Source organism: Petaurus breviceps, unplaced genomic scaffold (assembly GCF_028583685.1).
Source record: "Petaurus breviceps papuanus isolate PSGF00001 unplaced genomic scaffold, PetGlider_PUasm1.0 173, whole genome shotgun sequence".
Taxonomy (NCBI): domain Eukaryota; kingdom Metazoa; phylum Chordata; class Mammalia; order Diprotodontia; family Petauridae; genus Petaurus; species Petaurus breviceps.
In genome coordinates this window covers 33,850,990-33,874,178 of record NW_027185759.1, presented here as the reverse complement: position 1 = coordinate 33,874,178, position 23,189 = coordinate 33,850,990, and the positions used below count along the sequence as shown (strand labels likewise).

The following is a 23,189-nucleotide window of genomic DNA, read 5'->3' as shown; positions in this document are numbered from 1 at the left end:
TTTTTTTATTATAGAAACATATACAGCCCTAGGTAAAGGAATAAGACAGCAAAAGCTCTAGCCAGAGGTTTGTATCAAATGTGATTACCTATGATGAATAAAGCAGTGGGCTTAAGTGGATTGTGTCAGTGACTCAAATGGTCAGACAGTTTTAACCTGTTTTTAACAACTCTTTCTCCCCACCCCCAGTTACCCACAGGAATATTCAGGAGATCCAATGGATTCAGGGAGCAACAGGAGTCTAGAAAATGCCGGGAACAGGACCTTCCATGATCAGCTGGCTTCAAAGATGAACATGAACAAGAAAATTGTGATGCTGGCCAGCCCCCTCCATGCTCTGGACGTGCCCCAGGAAATGAAGAAAAGCTGCCCCTTCGAGAAGCAGGGGGACATGGGGTGTGAGAGGGTCAAGCTGACAAAGACATTGAAAGAAAAGCAGAGCAGCGAGCTGGACAGATGCGGGCTCAAGAGGAGGATGGAGAGTGAGGAAAAGCCTCCACCGCTCAAGAGGGAAGCCCGGGTCATGGAGCTGGAGAGCCAGCTGATGACTTTGCCTCTGCCTCACATCCCTCTAAAGAACATCATGGATGTGGAGATGAAGCTGGTCTACATCGACGAGGAAGACGTCACCTACGAGTTCATGGAGTCACTGGTGTCCACCAGCTCACCGGCCACCTGCCCAGCCACTGAAATGGTGAACTCTCTGAACACACCTCATTTCAGCTTTCTGCCTCAGATTGACAAATGGCTCCAGGTCACCCTAAAGGATGCCAGCACCTGCTACAGGCAGAAGAAATATTCCATTGCAGCAGGGCAGTTCAGAACAGCCCTTGAGGTATGAAAATTAGGAAAGTTCAGATCGGTAATGGAGGGTGGCAGAGGGCAGGAGATTGTGGTGGCCCGCAGTAGTTTGGAGGTCATTGAAACGAACCAAGATCAATGTTTGATGTTGCCAGGACTGTGGGGGACACTGTCCATATACAGCCAGTTATGTATACCTGCAAATTGACAAACATGGTGATTCATGAGAGGGAGGGTGGCACAGTGAAGTTAGAAACACCGAGGTTTATGTCCTCCCTCAGATCCATGCGGACAAATAATTTAATTTCAGTATCACAAGGCAACTCTCTAAGACTAAATTATTTGACCACTGGACTTGGAGCTGGGAAGGTCTGAGTTTTTATTAATCCTGCTTCAGATACCCTCTGGAAATCTTAAAAAAACAAACTCTCAATGCCTCAGTTTCCTCATCTGTAAAATGAGGAAGTTGGACTTGAAGATCTCTAAGGTTTCTTCCAGCTCTAAATCTGTGGTTCAGTGGATGAAATTTCCATACTTGGAGTTCCCTAAACCAGTGAAATTGCAAGCCCAGGCTAATTGAACAACTACCACCACCACAATAACAGCTGCTATTTATATGCTGCTTTGAGAGGCAAGGTAGTAGATAAGAGTTAGTCTCCCAGTCAGAAGACGTGACTTCAAATCCCCTGTCTAGCACCCGCTAGACAAATAACTTCCTCCCTCAGTGCACCAGGCAACTCTCAGATTCTCAATTGTATAGAAAGTATCAACCTGTATTGATAGAGGGAGTGCCCTCATCTAGAAGCTGCATATATCAGCAAAATCACAGGTTCATTCTACACACTATACATGTATATCTATATGCTTATTTATACTGCGTATGCAAGTGTTTATATATGCATGTATATGTGATATGTGCATATGTGTATAAGCATATGTATTTGTATGTATATGTGTGTGTAAAATACATATGGCATATATAGCATAATGTCCAAGGTCCCTTCTTTGTTTTAAGGTTTATAAATACTCTGTATACATTTTCTCAAATGTAAGTATAAACGCATGTGTGTAATATATTCACATGCACATTCATGTATACACATGTGCACATATGTGTGCATTGTAAGGTGACGTCTATAAAGCACTTTGTGAACCTTGGATAAGTATATATACATACATGCATATTTACATGAAAGCAATATACATATATGTTTGAAGTAATCGATATGTATTACTTACATTTCGAGCAATATGTATGCATATATACATTATTATTATACATGAGAAAATTTATATTAAGTGTTTTTCAAACTTTTAAGCAAAGAAGGAACCTTGAACATTATGCTGTCTACATGTATGTGTGTATTGTACACACATATGTGCACACACATAAATATACATATGCACATATATAAACTCTGTGTATGTGTGTGTATATATATCTCTATCTGTATCTATATCTATGTGTGCATCCTTATTGTTCTCCAAGGTTCTCTGCCTACCTTTTTTTTTTTAAGATTGGGTCTTCCCATCTTACCCAGGCTAGAATGCAGGGGATACTCACAGACTTGATCTGCCTACTTATTAACACTAGAGCTTTGACCTGCTGCATTTCAAACCTAGGCTGGTTTGTTCCTCTGTAGACCACCTGATGGTCCCACATTCCCAAAGACTCTTCATATTGATATCAAACATAGTGTGGACACATCTTCAGCTTAGCCTACTGCATCTCAGAGATCTGCCAGTCTCAGCAACTCCATCATCTAGGACTACAAATGTATGCCACCATGACTAGCCCATTCACCCCTCCACACTGAGGATGGCAGCTCCCAGATGTGTCCATGAAAATAATGCCAAATATGTTAACCCTACAGGTAATGGGAAGTTTGAGAAGAGGAAGTTTGTAATCACTGCTATGGTGATTAGGACAGATAATAATTGAGGGAGGAGTGAAATATTTGGCTCACTCAGAAATATCAAGTGGACTCTGCCATCCTGGTTTTATGACTTCTTCTGGCTCCACTCAGCAGCACTTCGGTGGGAGATAAGGACATGAATGGTGGGAATCATCCAGAGTTGGGTTTTGGCAAGATGTGATTGGCAGTTGGACAAGGAAACAGAGGAGTCAAGAGTAGAGCATAGTATAGAATTGAACTGGGTTGGCCCTGGGTGAAGACCAGGAAAGCAAGAGACTGATGACCAGGTCAGTTTACTAAGGGTGGAGTGGTAAGATGTCACTGTGAGGATGAAGAATAGGATTGGGGTAATAAGACATAGGAAGAGGTTTGATGATAAAAGAATGTGATTAGATAAGGGAATTTCAGAGTTCTGGGACATGGAAATAGAAGGCTTGGGGGTGACCAGGCAGAGTAAGGTTCAGGCTATGACCATGCCTGTATGCCACTGACTTTGTGGCATAGAAGAGTCAGCCATGCAGCATTCACTAGCAGAATTGGGCAGAGCTGTGCATTATACACGTGTTCTCCCCCAATACTCACAATGAGATTTTGAGGGGGTACTGCAGGCATAAGGATCTTAATATCACCTAGGATGAAACTGTATCTCATTGATTTGCCTAGAGTTATGCATTCTGAGTATCAGAGGTCAAATTCAAAGACAGGTCTTTCTGTAGTTTCTATCAGAGTCCAGCAACTCTACCTATTCCTTTGCTCTCTTATTCCAAAAAAGGCAAAAAGACAAACACGTTAAATGAAAGAAAATGTTCATGACTGTTAAAATCACAGTAAGAATTTCATGAGGAATTAGGCTTCTGCTGTGTTATTCCAAGATCAAGAAAAGCCTCAGATGACCCAGGTTTTTTAAGCTCTTTTTATCAGATTTATGTCTGGTTTAACTCCACCAAGTGTATAAATTAGAATTCCGATTGGAATCCTAGAAGTATCCTAAATCACTTTCATGAATGAAGAATGAATCTCCCTAAACCTCCCATCCTGAGAACATCAGAGAGGAAACTGGGCCCCAGAGGCAAAAACAGCACAGTTTGTGAGTGGAAGAACCAGGACCAGAACCTAAGTTTCCCACCTCCCAAGCTGGGGCTCTTTTTATTGTCTCTCTACAAGGACATCTAAAACTTGGAAAATGAGTCACATCCCCCAATTGTCATTGCCCAAGAACCTGACAATGAAAATGCCTGCCCTATCAGTGGAGAGAGTTATGACTCAAGAAAAGTAACCAGAGAGTGGATCAGGGGTTCTTAAACTTTTTTCCATGTATCCTGGACCCCTTTGGCAGTCAGGCTGGTGAAACCTGTGGGTACCTTCTCAGAATCATGCTTTTTAATTCATTAAGTAAGATCACAAAGGAAATAGGTTATATTGCAATACAATTATAAAAATATATCTAGGCAGAGCCAAGATGGTAGCATGGAAGCAGAAAATTCTGTAAGCTCCCCCAACAACTACCTTGAATACCTATAAAATATGACTCTAGACAAATTTTAGAGCTACAGAAGCCACAAAGTAACAGAGAGAAAAAAAAATCTCCTGCTGAAGGGAGCCCAGCAGGCCTATAGGAAGGGTCCATTTCAGTGCACGGGGAGCAGAGCACAGACCCATGTACAGCAGTTTTAGTCTCAGGGCATCCCTGAAACAGTGGTGGCCATATCAGACTTCAGAAGAGTGAATCACCAACAGCCGTGGTGGCTTCCAGACTCCTCAACCCATAAACACCAAAGAGCAAGTAAAAGGTTAGTTGGCAACTCTGTTGGAAAGGAAAGGAATGGTCCAGCCTCTGCCCGAGGGGCAAGAGGTGGTAGAGTTGTGGGAGCTGCAGCTGTTGCCCCACCTGCATGCCTCCAGAGCACCTGGCCTGCAGATTGTAGGGGGACCAAGCAACCATTATTCAGAGAGTAATCACTCTTGCTTTAACCTCCTTGGATCTGGATCGCTGTCTTGGGTGAAGGTCCTGGGGTGTGTGGCCAGTGGGCCAGAACTTGTGAGAGCTGCATAGAGGGCACCCTCCCAATAGCTTCAGCAGCTGCAAAAACCTCAGCAATTTGGGACAAAACTCTTCACTCTGGAAGCAGAGTTCTACTGTGGCAAAGAGCTCAAAAGTCAAGTAATTGACTGGTAATATGAGCAATCAGAGAAAGCAAAGCAAGCAGAGCAATCAAACCTTAGATTCCTTTTTTGGGGACAAAAAGGATCAAAGCATGGAACAGGAGGAAGACAACGAAGCCAGAACTCCTGAATCAAAAGCTTCCAAGAAAAATATGAGCTGCTTACAGGCCATGGAGGAGCTCAAAAAGGATTTTGAAAATCAAGTAAGAGAAGTGGAGGAAAAATTGGGAAGAGAAATGAAAATGATGCAAGAAAATCATGAAAATAGAGTCAACAACCTGACTGAAGAAAATAACCCCTTAAAAAATAGACTCAAATGGCAAAAGAGGCTCAAAAAGCCAAAGAGGAGAAGAATGCCTTAAAAAGCCAAATTTGACAGATGGAAAAGGAATTTCAAAAGTTCACTGAAGAGAATAATTCCTTCAGAACTAGATTGGAGCAAATGGAAGCTAATGACTTTATGAGAAAATAAGATACTATAAAACAGATCCAAACAAATGAAAAAATAGAAGGCAATATGAAATATCTCATTGGAAAAACCACTGACGTGGAAAATAGATCCAGGAGAAATAATTTTAAAATTATTGGACTACCCAAAAGCCTGATAAACAAAAAGAACTTAGAAATCATCCTTCAAGAAATTCTCAAAGAAAATTGCCCTGATGTTTTAAAACTAGAAGGCAAAATAGACATTGAAAAAATTCACTGATCACCTCTTCAAAAAGATCCCAAAAAGAAAACTCCTAGGAATATTATAGACAAATTCCAGAGTTCTCAGGTCAAGAGAAAATACTTCAAGCAGTCAGGAAGAAACAATTTTACTATTGTGGAAAAACAATCAGGAAAACACAAGATCTAGCAGCTTCTACATTAAGGAATCAAAGGGCTTGTAATATGATATTCCAGAGGTCAAAAGAGCTAGGATTAAAACCAAAATCACCTACCCAGCAAAACTGAGTATAATGTTTCAGGGGAAAATATGGTCATTCAATGAATAGAGGACTTTCAAGTATTCTTGATGAAAAAATGAGAGTTGAATAGAAAATATGACTTTCAAATACAAGAAGCAGGAGAAGCATGAGAAGGTAAACAGAGAAAAGAAATCATAAGGAACTTATTAAAGTTGAATATTTACATTCCTACATGGAAAAACTATAACTGTAACTCGTGACACTTTTCTCAGTATGAGGATAGTTAAAGGGAATATAGATGTGTATATATATATATACACATATATGTTTATATAGGAGGGTATATGTACATATAAATACATATGTGAGTGTGTGTATATATGTGTACATGTAAACACACAGGGCACAGGATCAGTTGAATAGGAAGGGATGATATCTAAAAAATAAAATTAAGAGCTAAGAGAGGAATATAATGAGAAGAGATAGGGAGAGACAGAATAGGGTAAATTTTCTCATAAAAGAGGCAAGAGAAAACTATTACAATGGAGGGGAAGAATAGAACGGTAAAAGGGAATGGGATAACCTTACTCTTATTGAATTTGGCTTAAGGAGAGAATAGCATACACATTAAATTGGGTATCTTACCCTACAGGAAAGTAGAGGGGAAGGGGATAAGAAGGGGGATGATAGAAGGGAGAACAGATTAGAGAGGGAGGATAGTTAGAAGCACACACTTTTGGAAAGGGACAGGGTCAAAGTAGAAAATAGAATAAGTTGGGGGTGGCATAGGATGGAGGGTAATAAAGTCAGTCTTTCACAATATATCTACTGTGGAAATGTTTTGTGTAACTGCACACGTACAACCTATATTGAATTGCTTATCTTCCCATAGGGGTGGGTGATGAGGGAAGAAGGGAAAGAAACTGGAAATCAAATGTTTAAAAATTATTATTACTATTATTACATGCAACTGGGAAATAAGATATTCAGGCACTGGGGTATAGAAATCCATCCTGCCCTACTAGAAAGTCAGAGAGGGGATGGGGGAGGATATAAGAGATAGCAGATTGGGGGAAAGGGTATTCAGTAGGATCACTATTTTGGGGGTGGGTAGGGGAAAGACAGGGAGAAAATTTGTGATTCAAAATCTTATGGAAATGAATATTGAAAACTAAAAATAAACAAAAAAAAAGAATTTGCCTTTACAGAATTCCAAATGACACACTGATATCATTGTAGAAAGTTTCCATGAGATGAACTAACTGTTTTATGTGCTTTTTATCAGAATCATATAATTTATGTCACCCATGTACCTCAAGTGATTAATGCAGTGTTTTAGGAGAACTGCCTTTTTGACTTGAAAGCTATATTCAGTTCTACTCTTAAGTGGTGATAATTAATTAAACACAATGAAGAAAAATGGTGGGCTTATACTATTGCCCTAGAAAATGTCACATTCTGTATTAATCACTCTTAATATTTCAGTGTTTGTTGGCATGCTTTGAATTGCTTTGTGGACATCAAATACTCAGGATTTCTCACTATTACCTAGTAGAGGAGAGAAGGGAGGGTAGGATAAGAGAAAGAAAAAGAACAGAAGGGAGTAGAAAAAAGGAGAGGAGAAGAGGGGGAAGGGAGGGGAAGGGAGATAAGGCAAGGCATCCTTTTTTAATTCATAGCAGAAAAGATAAAGAAGGCTAGAAAGAAGTACAGACAAGCAAGATAGCTTTAAAACAACAAATTGAACTAAATATTCTTTAAAAGAAAGGCAAGTTATACATAATAGAAAACTGCAGTTTCATGTGTGATCCTCTTATTCTGTTTTACTATGTATATGAACCTGCTTCTTTTATTTGATGTTTAATTCAAATTTTAAATAATTTTTAAAAATGAAAAAAATATCTAAAAAATAAAAACAAGGTCATAGACCTCAAGTTAAGAACCCCTAGCAGAAGCTATTTATCTGTAGGTCCTGTAGAAATTTTATCAGTTTGTATGTTCCCTAAAACAATGCTAATCTCAGTCCATCCATTATTGTCCATCCTTTGTGACCCTATTTTCTCTACAACTCCTCTTTTTCTAAGGAATTCATATAGAATCAATCCTGTGACATCACTACCTTGCTATTTTTTAATATTCCATATACTAGCGACTGTTGCACAGGTGGACAGAATAATTGCTTTTGTGGTTGAAGAAAAATACTAAGATACAAGCTCCTCCTCTGTGGTCTCATGGAAGAGTCTTTAATTCCACTCTAGTCCCAGATAGGACAAGAAGAACGCTAAGCACAGACCCTGTGCTTTAATCCAATTCTCATATGACTTTGATCTCTTCTGATAGGTCTCTATATTGCAAAAGCTTTACATTCCATGAGCCTAAGAATTTGGTATAGTGACACCTATTTAAAATATTATTTTTAATAGATTGATATTTTGTCAGATGATTTTGGATAGCAGCTTGGTCTATGACAGTGATCTGATTTTACTATGGTTTATTGGGTGGGTTCTCCAAGACATCTTGAGGTCTGTACAGTAATCAAGCTCCGTAAAGATATTCTATTTGCAATTACTGGTGGCAACAGCCTGGTTCTGAAATATTATGATAAACTCCTCCATCTCCACAAGCAAATTGGCTTGACTCAGAAATGTGTTTGATGCTTCTTTGTCAACAAGTTGTTTTTGGACTCCACGTGGATGTTGCCCATGGAAGACTTTTTGATTCCATTCATGAATTGTAACCATTTCCTAGGATCCATCTGTAATTAATTCAATTTCAGTTACCCTAGATCAGACCCATTCAATGATGTGTACTTGTTAACTAAAACTTTACAGCTGCTTGCTTCAGAAGTTATTCTGGAGAGTTTTGATTTGCTGATTGTGTACCCCAAAATTCCTTATTGATCCTTTACTGCTTTTTTGGAAAGGAAATATTAATCTTTCTATAGCTGCCTTAGGTTTATGAGTCCTGTCTTTTTTCTCATTGATGAGTTTTTCCAAGTATGTTTCCTAAATCTGTTTGGTCTACTTCACAGTTTCAAAAGTGTACATTGACTGCTATTCCATGAGTGTTCGTTGCTTTCAATATGTTCACTTAGCTTTTATTTGTGTATACCAGTGAGTCTCTTAACATATTCAGTCTCAGCTTTCTTTATGATAACTTTGTATTTGTGTTCTTCCTAGAAGAGATCAAGATATTTATAAGTATCACCACTATTGCCTCAATTTGACTTCCAGATTCAAGATTGAAGCTTTTTGTCATTTATTTTTCCTTGGGGCATATGAAGAAGTTTGCACATATTGGATAAAGTGACATTTTGATTCAAAGGAGAAGGACTATGAGATGAAGAAGCTCATTTAGTGTTTCTCAGTGGAGTCATATAATTTGCAGTTATTTATGTACATGAACATGAAGTGATTATTAGGGTGTTTTGCCTTGACTCCCTCTCTTTTGGGAAGCCATATTTAGTTTTATTTAGAAGAGATGATAATGGATTTAAGTACCTAAAATTATAATGGGCTTGTGTATCAGCAATGCCATATTCACAATGCCTATAGAGATTACAAATATGCTGATATAATTATCCATTACAAAATACGTCATGTTTGCCATATGAGGAAATAAACTAGAAAATTTATTAAGATACCAAAAGACTGAGTCCCAAAACCAGAAAGTGAAAGCCATCAGAGTAGTTATGATATTGGCACAGGTAGATAAAGTAGAAAGCACCCACATTTTCAAGCCTTTAAAACAGAACAGGCTACCTCAGGCAAAGGTCCTCCTCTCCCCACACACAGCAACCACCCAGCGTCCTGGAAGCGCGCTCCCAGCAGCTCCGGCCCCTGGCAGTCCTCAGCAGGAGTCCTTAGCAGAAAGTCCTTAGCAGTCCTAACTCAAAAAGGGCTTCGCGCTGCCACTGCCTCTGCTGCTGCCGCCGTCACCACCACCGCCAGCCAACGCAGGAACGCTAGCTTGGCTTCCGCTTCCTCTTGCTCCGCCCCTTCCTGCTACATCAGCAAGTCCAACGGGGCATGGAAGATCTTTAAATCCCATAACCCTTACAGCTTGCCCTCTCTCCCCCCCCCAAAAAAATACTATCTATTGTTCTTGATATTGTATCGGTGTCATGGTTTAAAATAGAAAATACTTTTTTAATGTGTTCTCACATCAAAATTATATATATATATGATTTAAATAATCCATGAGTGAAGAATTGAAACAAAGGCACTGTGAGAATCCATATTAGCAGTATAGATGTTATAGTGCTTTGGGGTAGGTTAGTCAATGATTGATATTTTTTTGATAATATGTTGCTTTTTACACCACAGGTACTTTTTGACTCAGTCTTAGCTTCCTAGTGTTTTTTAAGTGATACAAGTTGTGAATGTTTTTTTTTTAATTTTTAAATAAACAATATGAACTCATATTTGGCGTTTATATGTAGGACTTGTCATTCTCGCCCCTTGGTCGTACATAGTTGATGTATGACCAAGATATGTAAGAAAGGTGAGATCAATTTTAAATATGCAAAGAAGTTGGTGAAATGTATTGTTAGTAATTCATGAACCAAACATGAAGCATTTGATCCAATAATTATGAATCTCATGCAGCCCCACCATTTTTTTTTGCAGAAAAGCTATTTTCATTCCCCTTCCTTGATATAACCATCTGATTATTTGTGATATTAAGCTAAAAACATGTGAGGTTTCTCTCTCATTTGATCCAACTTGTATTTTTATTACATTGGACTTATTGCAACACTGTAATTAGCCAGAAATTTTCCACATTCTACCTTCTTCAGGGATTTTCTCATGTCTCTGATTTATTTACTTCCTAAGTCTCTATAGTAAAGTTTTTGATTGATGTTGAATCATTTATTCTATTCTTTTGCAGGTTTGACTCTTCATACAACCTTAACCTTTTGACTTTGGCTTTGATTACTGTTGTTGTTATTGGTATAATAGAGCAGGTGTGTTTCATCATTGTACAGTAGCCGTGAGGATATTAAGGTCATTCATTGTTGGTCTTTAGTGATCCAGGCACTGAAATAAGTTATCCAATGTCCATATTATGTCAGATTAGGAGAAAACTATTTACAAACCTTTAGAGAAAAACCAGAATTCCTGAAGGAATAAACTAAAGATCATTAACTCCCATGGATTCAATTGTCATGCCTCTGCTGATGATTGTCAGATCTTCATCTAGCCACAACCTCTCTGCTGCCAGCTAGCTGTGTATTTCTAACTACTTATTGGAGATCTCAACCTGAATGTCTTGTTGTTGTTATTTAATCATTTCAGTCATATCTGACTCTTCGTGACCCCATTTGGGGTTTTCTTTAACAAAGACACTGGAGTAGTTTGCCATTTCCTCCTCAAACTCATTTTACAGAAGAGGAAACTGAGGCAAACAGGGTTAAGTGACTTGCCTAAGATCACACAGCTAGTGTCTAAGACCATATTTGAACTCAGGTCTTCCTGACTCCAGGTCCAGTGTCTTAGCCACTGAGCCACCCAGATGCTGAAAATCCTATAGACATCTTAAATTGTACATGAGAGAGATGATGATAGATTTAAATCTCGGTAAAACTATAAGGAGATTGCCCTATCTCCCTGAAAAAAAATACTATCCATTGTATCATTTGTTTTGATAATATTTTATTGGTGTCATGTCACATCTTTCCTCCCAAATTCTCTCCTCTTCCTGATTTCCCTATTACTGTCTAGGATACCACCATCCTCCCAGCCATTCAGGCTCATAATCTGGGTGTCATCCTGTAAGGTTAATTGGATATAAGATCTTCTCTGCCCATTAATAGGCTTATGTGCCCAGCTATGATACATCCTGAATCACATAGAGCCCATTGGGTGAGGAACTTGCTTAGGGGGAGGCTTGCTTGTACGAAAGATTTCAAACCTTTTGGTACTAACTTAATTAAGCACTGAGTCCCAAGGGTTGTGATGCCTTCCGGTGTTGAGAAGTGTATATATACTCTGAGTTGGTATTTTGCTTTGGGTGTTCACTTATGAGAAGGATATTTTGATTTCCTGGTTTGTACTGAGTAGCCATATGTTCAGAGCCCCCCAATTACTCAGATGCTGTCTGAGTTCCCTTGATCCAGTGACGTACGTAAAGCATATAGCAATATTGCTATGCTCAGATAGCTAGAGCCCTGTCTATTGGTCTTTGTGCTAATTTCTATGCTTGTATTTTCTTCATTCTCAGGGTGCTGACCTTTCCCTCTGAACTAGTGAATGTAATCAAAAGAAGATTATTGACCCCTTAAAAGTTGCTTCCCTTTAAGAAAAGCAGATCAAAGAACCTGTGCTAATAGGCCATTCTGGGTGTGCTAGGGGGCTTGCTGTTACACATCCTTGACTCCTCCTTCTCTCTCATCCCTCATTTCCAATAAGTTGCCAAGAGCTGCTGATTTCACCTCTGCAACATCTTTCATATATTCCCCCTGCTCTGTCTTCTGATGGAGCTATCACTTTGGTGCAGACCCTCATACCTCACCCTAGCACTATTAAAATATCCTGGTGATTGGTCTTCCTGCCCACTCCAGTACAGCTTGCATTCAGCTGTCAAAAAGATTTTCCTGACCTCATTTCTAAAATATACAGAGAACTGAATCAAATCTATAAGAATACAAGTCATTCCCCAATTGATAAATGGTCAAAGGATATGAACAGGCAGTTTTCAGAGGAAGAAATTAAAGACATCTATAAGCATATGAAAAGATGCTCTAAATCACTTAGAGAAATGCAAATCAAAACAATTCTGAGGTACCACATCTCACCAGCCAGATTGGCTTAGATGACAAAATAGGAAAATGATAAATGCTAGAGAGGATGTGGAAAAATTAGAACATTAATTCATTGTTGGTGGAATTGCGAACTGATTCAACCATTCTGGAGAGCAATCTGGAACTATGCCCAAAGGGTTATAAAAAAGTGCATACAGTTTGATCCAACAATACCATTTCTATGGTTGTATCCCAAAAAGATCATAGACATGGGAGAAGTACCCATATGTGCAAAAATATTTGTAGCACCTCTCTTTGTGGTGGCAAGGAATTGGAAATCAATGGGATGTCCATCAATTGGGGAATGGCTAGAGAAGTTGTGGTATATGAATGTAATGGAATAATTTTATTCTATAAGAAATGAGCAGATGGACTTCATAATAACCTAGAGAGACTTACATAAACTGATGCTGAGTGAGGAGAGCAGAACCAGGAGAACTTTGTACACAATTACAGACACATCATAAGCAATGATGACTAACTTTGATAGACTGAGCTCCTCTCAGCAATGCAAGGTTATAAGACTTCTCCAAAAGACTCATGATGAAAAGGGATATATCCACATCCAGAGAAATAACGACAGAGTCTGAATGCAGATTGAGGGAAGCTACTTGCCCTCTCTTTTTTTGTTTTGTTTTGTTTTGTTTCTCATTGTTCACTGCATTGGTTATAATCCTTTATAACCTGACTAATGCTTAATGTGGAGGTGTTTATAGGTCCTATGCTTGATTGCATGCTGCCAAGGGGGGGAGGAGAGGGAAAGGGAAAAAATGTGAAACTCAAAGGATTGTGGAACTGAATCTTGTAAACTAAAAGTAAATAAATAATTTTTTAAAATTATCTTCCTGAAGCACAGGTCTGCCTATGTCATCTCCCTATTCAGTAACATAATTATAAAAATCCTTCCTTTGGTATTCAAAGTCCTTCCTAACCTGCTCCCCCCACCTTTCAAGCTTTTTTATACCTTATGACCTACACACACACACACACACACACACACACACACACAGACTCTTCAATTCAGTGGCACTGGCATCTTTGCTGTTTCTTCACATAGAAACTATCACCCAATGTTCAAATATTTCATGACTTATAATAGGCAGTCTAGTAGAGAGAACACTAAATTTGAAGTCAGGAAAACCTGAATTCTAATCCTATTTCAGACAATAACTAGCTTTCTGACCCTAGACCAGCCAGTGTATCTATAAGCTTCAGTTTCCTCATCTATAAAGTGGGCAGAATAATAGCAACTCCCCCGCAGGATTGTTGGAAAGGTCAAATAAAATGAGATGAGATATGTAAAGTTCATTACAAACCTCGAAGTTATATATGTGTTTATTATTATGATTATGATTATGAAGAGGCTCTGAAAATCCCTCAAAGCCTTAACCTTAGCTCCAAATATTCTTCAAGTCCCACTTTCAATAGTTTTAGAGTTAGAGTAGAAATAGAGTAATCCTTCTTTTCTGCTCATCTTCATCTATCAATAAATACTCTAAAATGTCTTATACATACAGTCCCCTACCCTCACCACACACACACACACACACACACACACACACACACACACACTCACACCCCTGTTCTCAAAGCTCTGCTACAGATGCTGGAGAAACTTTAGATGCTGATACTAATTACTGGTAATTAACAAAGGTCATTCGTTTAGGACCAAAACTTATCTTAGACATCTGGCTTAGCTTTCATCTGAACATCTAGGGAGTCAAACCTTCGGACCTCACCTGCAATGTGTCTGCTGCATCAAGGCTACAGACAGCCAAAACTCCTTTCAGCATTCTTCCTTCATTTTCTCCCGTTTCCTCCAGTACTTTGGCAATGCTGGGATCTCATTAGTGTGGCTACTCCTTCCACGGGTGACAGTAATAGCCCATCTCTGCCTCTTTATGGTGTGGCTTTTGTCCTCTTCCTCCTCTAAATCTGCTCTAGGTGTTCAACCCAGTATATTGGCAGCCTTGTTCTCCATCTCTTTATGTTTTGTGAATATCACTGGAGCCTATGAGCTGGTCATCAGTTATCTCTCTCCCTCCATGCCCATTCACCTTCTTTTCAGGTCCTAGAAAGCCCTCTAAGATTATCTTTTAACTCTGTTTTACTAGGGCATGATAATGCATCGCTGACTTTACCTGCTGACTATGCACCTTCTTCAATGCCCTCTGGATAGTATTCAGCTTTAATTCTTCCTAATCTCTAGATGCCCTTCTTGACTATTCCCCAGCAGCCTTCTCCCACCTGGAAGATCCCTCCACCTCAATAGCCCCTTCCTCTGATTTGTCAGTTCCTTCTGGAAATGTCCAGGTCAGCCACTTTTCCCCCTTCAGTCTCATAGCCTACACTCCTGATTCTCCAGACTTCTTTCTCTACCCTGCCCTTCTTCCCTAACCTCCCAGATTTCCAACTCCCTTTTATGTATTGACTTCCAGGGATTATCTTTCTTTTCCCTTGTACTGGATTTGTATTTCTAGAGTTTAGCATAGTGCGGGGCACATAATAAGGGTTTAATGAATGCTTGTTGACTTCACTAGAACATTTTGTGCCTTGTAGCCTTGTGTCAATACTGGAAATTTGTTGTTGAAAAGATAAGCCTTTATTCTGGAGAGAAGGCTCAGGTCATTAGAAGTGGTACTTGGTTTCTCAAAAGCAGTCCAGTCAACTCTTGCCATCCTGATCTTTGAAATACCTAGGATTTCCGAGAGAATGTGCTGTACTCCTCCCATCCTATTAGCATGTTAGGTCTCATTTGAAGTATCCTCAATAATTAGGACACAGTAAGGTTCAGAGGAATACAAGGAATCATAGGTCTTGATCTGGGAGGGACCATTGTACTCATTTTACAGATGAAGAAGCTAGGACAAACGGGGGGCAAGTAACTTGGTGTCATAAACTAATTTCTGAAGCAGGATTTGAATGCAGAGCTTTACTCCAAATCCAGGCTCATCCATGATCAAATGAAAATGGACCTAAGGCAGAATCACACAATTGGAGAATTAGAAGTCATCTGGTCCAATTCCTATGTGAAAGGAATCCCCATTATAATATCCCCAGCAAATGGCCTCTGCTTGAAGGCCTCTACAAAGGCATGTCTCCAGACCTTTTGGATAGCTCTAATAACAAATAAGAGATCTACCACCAGCAAGCATTTATAGAGTACTGGTCATGCATGCTCCTGCTCAGTTTTCAGTCACTGATTCCTCAGTGGCAGGGGGGGGGGGACCTCCCTGACATCTCAGAGGCCAGACCAGTGGAAAACACACTCAAGCACATACTGGCCAGACTAGAAAGATTTCAAGTATGGGCTTCTCTTGGTTGTCTTGCATGAGGGAAGACTGCTGGCTATGCAGTAGTCTTTGAACACTTAGGAAGTTTGCCCATGCTTCATTTAATGTGAGAAGTGAGGCACTCGTAATAGGCACTAATTTCTCTTTGTAGTTTGGTCCTAGGTGGAGGGGGGTGTGATTTTCCTCTGACAATTTCCTCTGATGATTTTCTTCTGACAAGCATCTCTGGAGTCTGCCTCCCTCACATGCTGAGGGTCTCTTGTGTAGCCAAGCACAATCTCCCATAAATAGTCTCCCTGGAACCTCATTACAGAGCATTCTTGATAATAGAATGGACTTTGATATATGGCAGCTCCATCTGGGCTTCTATTGGAAAGCATTTGTTTAATGAATTATAGAAGAGGTCTGATTATAAGACTTTTATAATGAGACTCAGGGGTATGAAAAACTGGATGTCCCCAAGAGCTAATAGGAAATAATACAGCAATGACACTGAGTCAATGGTATCATAAGAAGATGGAAAAAATTCACATGAGTTTAAGCAGCATTCAAATGGGTGTAATGTCCCAAGCTTGGGGTATGATTAGCACTGGATCCAAAAAGCATAAGCCTGTGCTTAGAGAGGCCAACCTTCTCATTCTACAGATCCCAGAGAGTCAGATGACACAGAGTATTCAATGGAAGATGCAGAATTCAGATTCAGGTCCTTTGACTCCAAATTCAGCATTCTTTGCTCCATACATGTCATGGTTAACAAATGACCAATGTACTGGATTTTGATTCAGGGTACCTGAGTTCAAATCGCCATTTTCCTACTTATCACCTTCACACTGTTAGTGCCTTTCCTCTGAGATTACCTCCAGTTTTCCTTGTATGTATATTGTAGATGAATGGTTATTTGTGTGTTGTCTTTCTCATTAGAGTATGAACCACCTGAGGGCAGGAATTGTTTTTGCCTTTTCTTATGACTCCAATACTTAGCACAGTGCTTTGAACATAGTAAGTGTTTAATAAATTCTTGCTGACTGACTGGTGACTAACATGTGGCCTTGGGCAAAATCCCTTCACCTTCCTCATCTGTAGGAGAGGGTTGGGCTCATTGACTTCCAAGGTCCTTTTTCACTCTAGAGCTATGGTCCATTTTAATCTGCCCTGGTTAAACCATACTTTAAGTACTGGGTTCGTTTCACTGGGGTTATCCCATGATGGAAAACTCAACCAAAGCCATTTATAAAGTGTCTGTTGTGTATCAGGCACTCTGCTATGTGATGGGAATGAAGCAGTCCTTGCCTTCAGGGAGCTTATAGTCTAGACTGTGCATTCCAGTCAATGAGCTGTACTTTCATTGGCATCACTTTGAAAAATGGTGGGAGAATCACATTTCATATTGATAGAGAAACACAGAAATAGACTCATTCATGGATCCCTCTAAGACTTTTCCCAATTCATCCTCCATGCCCAGAACTCCATCTGTCCTCATCTAGACTGCCTAACATCCCTCATTTTCTTTAAGAATCAGTTCAAATTCCACCAGGAATCTTCCTGATGCAGGTTACTCTGTATTAGTCTGCATAGCATCTCCATCTCTACTACCTTAAGCTGTGCGACTTCCCCAAAGGAAGGAGGCAGTTTTTTTTTTTCTTATTTGTGTCACCAGCACTTAGCCCAGTGTCTGGAATGTAGTAGGCATTTAATAAGTGCTTGTTGAAATGAATATGAGACTTATTTATGAGAACAAAGGGATTTAATCAGAGTGGGATAGTGTAAAATGTGCTTGTTCTGGACCCACAGGATCTGAGTTCAAATCCCACTTCTGACAATGTGACTCTGGACAATATACTTAGCCTCTCCAAGCCTCAGTTTCCTCATTTGTAAAATAAGATGACTGGAATGACATATATGACCTCTGAAGCCACTCCAAGCTCTAGAACTATGTTCCTATCAAACAGGACTTGCTTGCCATTTTTTTTTGTTTGTGTACTTCCTTTAATTATTTCCTCTCCAATATGTGGATACTATCAAGACCAGTCTATCTCTGTCTGTCGAAGTCCCTTCCCAAGAGATTGACCTCCAAGTGAAAAATATTGTCTGAATCTCATAAAGGCTTGAAGGAACCAGAATCTGCCTAATGTGGAATATGAAGGAAATTCAGCACTTTGAGAGTCTTAAGGAAGATATACTATTTCCTTTTATTCCCTAGGTTTTTGCACTTGCAATTTTCCTGTGCTCATTAAAAAAGCAAATGATTTACCTTAATAACTACTTTGCCACCAATATTGAGAAATAGAACAGTTTGCCAATGTTTAGGACTGGGAGAATTCAACCTTCTCTTCATTTCTCAAGGAGACTTATTCTACAAGAGAGTCATGGCCCTCAAAAAAGGAATGATTGATTTGCCAAAGACCTATTGTATCAGCTTCATGAGCAGTAAGATTTCCATATTCTACATAATATGTCATTATTACATTTGGTGTAAACTGTAAACTAAATGTTGGTATCACTTTTTTTAAAAAAAAATTAATGGTATTTTATTTTTTCCAATTGTATGTAAAGGCAATTTTCAACATTTCCTTTTTTGAAAGATTTTGAGTTCCAATTTTTTTCTCCTTTCCTCTCCTCCTCCCTTACCAAAATGATAAGCAATCTGACATAGGTTATACACATGCAATAATGTAGAACATATTTCTATATTAGTCATGTTGTGAAAGAATAAACAAACCAAAAACTCCACAAAAAAATAAAGAAGTAAAAATAGAATGCTTCTGGATGTGGATAACATTTTCCATCATGAGTCTTTTGGAATTGTCCTAGATCAATGTATTGCTAAGAAAAGCTAAATCTATCATAGTTGATCATCACACAGTGCTGCTGTTAGTGTGTACAATGTTCCCCCGATACCGCTCATTTCACTCGGCTTCAGTTCACGTAAGTCTTTCAAGGTTTTTTCTGAAATCCACCTGTTCATCATTTCTTATAGCACAATAGTATTCTGTTACATTTGTATACTACATTTGTTTAGCCTTTCACCAACTCAGTTATTTGTATTTTTAATTTTAATTTCAATTTTAAATGAGGTTCCTATTTGGAGATTAATTCACTGCCCAGTCATTGACTTTCCATGTATTCACTTACTATTCAATGACCAACATAAGCATGACAGATTGAAGAAACAACCCTGGAGAACTGACATTCTGAGGATTCCACAGTGTCTGGTATGGAGTGAATGTCTACTGATGGACTGACAGACAAAAAGTTGCAATAACAATGATGAGTAATAACATCTAGAGAGTTGATATGTTTTAGTAGACAGAGTGCTGGACCTTGTTTGAGTCAGGAAGACTTGGGTCCAAGTCTCACCTCTGACCTTGGTGGCTATGAGACCCTAGGGAAATCATTTAACTTCTTAGTGCCCTAAGCTACTCCCTAAGACTCACAAGTTATGTGGAAACATTCATCAACTACTGCCAGAAGGGTCCTATTTGACTTCACAGCTGTGAATGATGATGCTTACACTGACAAGATGTCAAACATATTGGAACTGAAGGCTTAAAGGTTAGAATCTGTATCTGAGTAGTGTACCTATAAATCTCTAAGCTGCACCCCACATTCCCTCCACACCCCCCCAAAATCTCTCACACTTTTACAGAGATTTTTTTACTCTGATTTGACAGATGAGCATCTTGGCCAATATATTCTTCTTCTGAACTCCTGTGGTGTTTATTTAAACCACTCAATTAATACTTAAGTGCCGCTTTATAAGTATAATGAGGATCTTGTGAATACCATACTTACATAATTTAATATAATATAATTTATTATAATTGAATATAAAACTTATTAGTTTTTAGATCTTATAAATATAATGGGGACACATTGCAGACCCCATGAGATGGCATTCTCCACTTAGTGGATACTATGGAGCTATTTCTGGAAGAATTGTGTCCATATATGAGGGAAGTACTGTGGGGAGACAGGTTGTGGAGTGTGCCTGTAATGGCATCTCCCCAAGTGGAGATGTAAACTTGGAAAGCCGATAGGTTCTGCCCATGCCTCAGACCCTCATTGTTATCGTTTAATATATGTGTGTCTTGCCTTATAAATTAGGTTGATTGTAAACTTCATGAAGGCAAGTCTTGTCGTTGGTTCATTTGTATCCTTCATAGTTCATCATGCAAAGGAGCCAACATACAAATAATATCTTTCTTTCTTATAAGTGAAGTGTTTTAGAAAGATCACTTGGCAGATGTTTGAGAGGTGAAAAACAAAGATCCCAGACCTTGGTAGTAACCTTGTGTGGGTGATAAAGACCTAAATTTAGGGCAGTGAAAGTGTAAAGATAGACTAAGTACAAATCAGAAATGTGATCAGAAACCATTGCCTCCATTATTGAATCCCCAGATGTTCACAGATGTGCTTCTAAATCCAATCTGACTGATACACAACCCAGAGTGATCGGAACGTCTATTTATATTAAGATATAGATAGCAAAACATGAACTCCTACATCCAGCTTCAGACAGCTAGAATGGAACATGGGAGCAAGAGGAGGTGTGAACTATATGTGCAGATAGGTTTGATGGGAGTTCCAATGAATACAGTCAACATTCATTAAATTCCTGCTTTTGTCACAGGCTTTGCTAGGTCCTGCAGTTACACAGATAAATAGAAACAGCTTCTTTCCTCGAGATGCTCACATATATTGAGAAAGACAACAAGCACATATATAGGTTTCCAGCAAATAAATACAGACTAGTTTGGGGGGAGCTAGGTGGTGTAGTGGATAGAGTCCTGGGCCTGGAGTCAGAAAGATGAATCTTCCTGAAGATTTAATATGATATATGAAATAGAATATTTTAATATAATATATGATTAATATGATGAAGATGAAGAGTTCAAATCTGACCTCAGATACTTACTAGCTGTGTGACCCTAGGCAAGTCACTTTAACCCTGTTTGCCTCAGTTTCCTTGTCTTTAAAATGACCTGGCAAAGGAAATGGCAAACCGCTCCAATATCTTTGCCAAAACAGTCACAACAACAACAACAAATGGGTTCATGAAGAATTGGACGTGACTGAAATGACAATAACAACAAAAATGTACACCCTTTAATGTACAAATAAGTCCTTGAGGATATTTGATTGCAAAATGAGAATGTGAAAATGTTTGCACCATAGGAACCACATTGTTTTGTCTCAGCTTTGACAACATATCTGACATAGCCATTCTACTAATTACTCAAACATTCATATCTGGTCTATAGCTGATTCCAGCTATGATTTTCTTTCATTTTTTGCTGACAACAACTTGCTTCTGAGAAGGTATCAGTCAAGAAAAAGGAAGGAATAAATGTGTTTGTTTTGTAACTTGCTAACATCTCTGTGATTTTTTAATGGCAACAGTGATAAGACATTTGGCTAAAATGATTATCTGAGGTATCCGTGGACATACACACCTGTGCACATATATATATATATATATATATATATATATATATATATATATATATATATACATATATATATATATATATATATATCCTTGATAACTAGAGATATGGCTGCTAAGAGCAATACCTGTTTAGAATGCAATTTCATGTAAAACCTCACAGAGACACATATGTGTATGAAAATATTCATTGCAACATTCATTGTGACAAGGCTGGAAGCAAAATATGTGCAAAACAATTGACAGCACAAATTGTGTTTTATATGAATGTAATAGAATGTCAGTGTTCCAAATGGAGTCATGAATATGAAGAATTCAGAGAAACGTGAAAAGACTTGTCAAGTGATAGAGCTTTAAAATAAATTAAAAATAAAAAACAAAGCCAGAAAAGTCTATATAATGGCTACAAAGTGTGCATAAAGACAATATTATGGATGCAAAACCCATGTCAAACATAATATACAATGTTGATGCCATCCTTTCAAAGTTAAAGCAAACATCCTCTTTTAACAATCTATAAAATACCAAAGTGCTAAGTGATGTACACAATGGTTGCAATCACACCATTAGATACTTTTTCTTAGCTGTATTTGGCAGATATACTTAGGGAGGGGTCTAAAATCCAGAAATTGGTTGGGTATTTGTTGAATATATTTTGTGTCAAACCAAACTATTTTTTTAACTTTACCAAGGAAAATAGTGGAAGATTATGAACAGCAGAATCTTATAAAACAATGAGAAGTAGTGGAGTGGAAAATGAGATTTAAAAAAACCTTAAGATTAGACCCAAATAAACCAAATAATTCCAAGAATATTTAAAGATTGGGAGGGAGAGAGAGAGGAGGAGGAGGAGGAGGAAGAAGAGAAGAAAGGAAGCAAGGAAAGAAGGAAAGAAAGAAGGAAGGAACGAAGGAAGGAAGGAAATACAGGTCACTGTTCTCTAACATCAAGAAAGGCTTAGAAGAGGGATGTGCAGGCTAATCAAAGCATTGGTCACTGCCATGGAAGATGGCAGAGTTGAATCCAAACACAAGAAGGATTCCCTGACTGGCAAGTCCTCCAGTTTGCAGTTTATGGTGTACTGTTTTGTCAAGTGGTAAAATACAGTGGAGCCTCCAGAATAAGATCCCCAAGCGTTCGTAAGAGATCACCCTAACGATCCACTGAGAAAGACCAACTCAAGGAAGAATGCCTGTTATCTATGTCAGTGTATGCAAATAGATAGAAGCAGTGCATTGAGCTGCTTGGTTTAGGGCAGAGAATACAGCTGAGTAGTAAGTGATCCCAAAGAAAGGGAATGGGATGGATGGCATTTAGGAAAATGGTTAGTAATTTTAATGTTCCCAGAAAATATTTTTTGTAAATATCAGTATTCTTCCAGTGGTGATTTGTATATACCATGTGCTTCAAAGCATCAAAATTGTGATTGACCCAAAGGACAATGGAGACAGAGGTTGTCTGAAAAATTCTGCTACACTGTATTATAAGTGCTGACTTGTGTCCCCAAAAATGACATAAAGTAGGAGACATTCAGGGGGCATGGGATCAGAAAAGGTAGTAGGCTGGTCATATTGTGAGTAATAGCAAAGTTATAGATGATCAACCCAAGTGTACCTGTGTAATATTAGGAGGCTTAGAAGAAGGTCCCTAGGATGCTAGGTGGTTTTGTATAAAAGATTTAATGGAGGCTATGGGTAAGAATCCCACAGGATAGAGATAGGTTGTAATCTTCATTGCTGGAGTGTTCACACTGGTGAAAACACAGTGTCATTAAAATACTGAAATGTGTGTGTGCGCGCATTTGAATGAATATAGACATCATTGTGTATTTATGTTAATACATACCAAAAGCCTGTA

At 38.7% G+C, this 23,189-nt stretch overlaps 1 protein-coding gene across 1 annotated transcript in view; it reads left to right on the top strand.

Moving 5' to 3' along the window:
* Window positions 1-217: 217 nt before the first annotated feature.
* Window positions 218-23,189, top strand: part of SPATA16 (spermatogenesis associated 16) — a 267,544-nt gene continuing 244,572 nt past the window's right edge. The window contains exon 1 of the mRNA XM_069083668.1: window positions 218-835. Within this exon, the coding sequence (XP_068939769.1) occupies window positions 218-835 (618 nt within the window). The remainder of the gene's footprint in view (window positions 836-23,189) is intronic.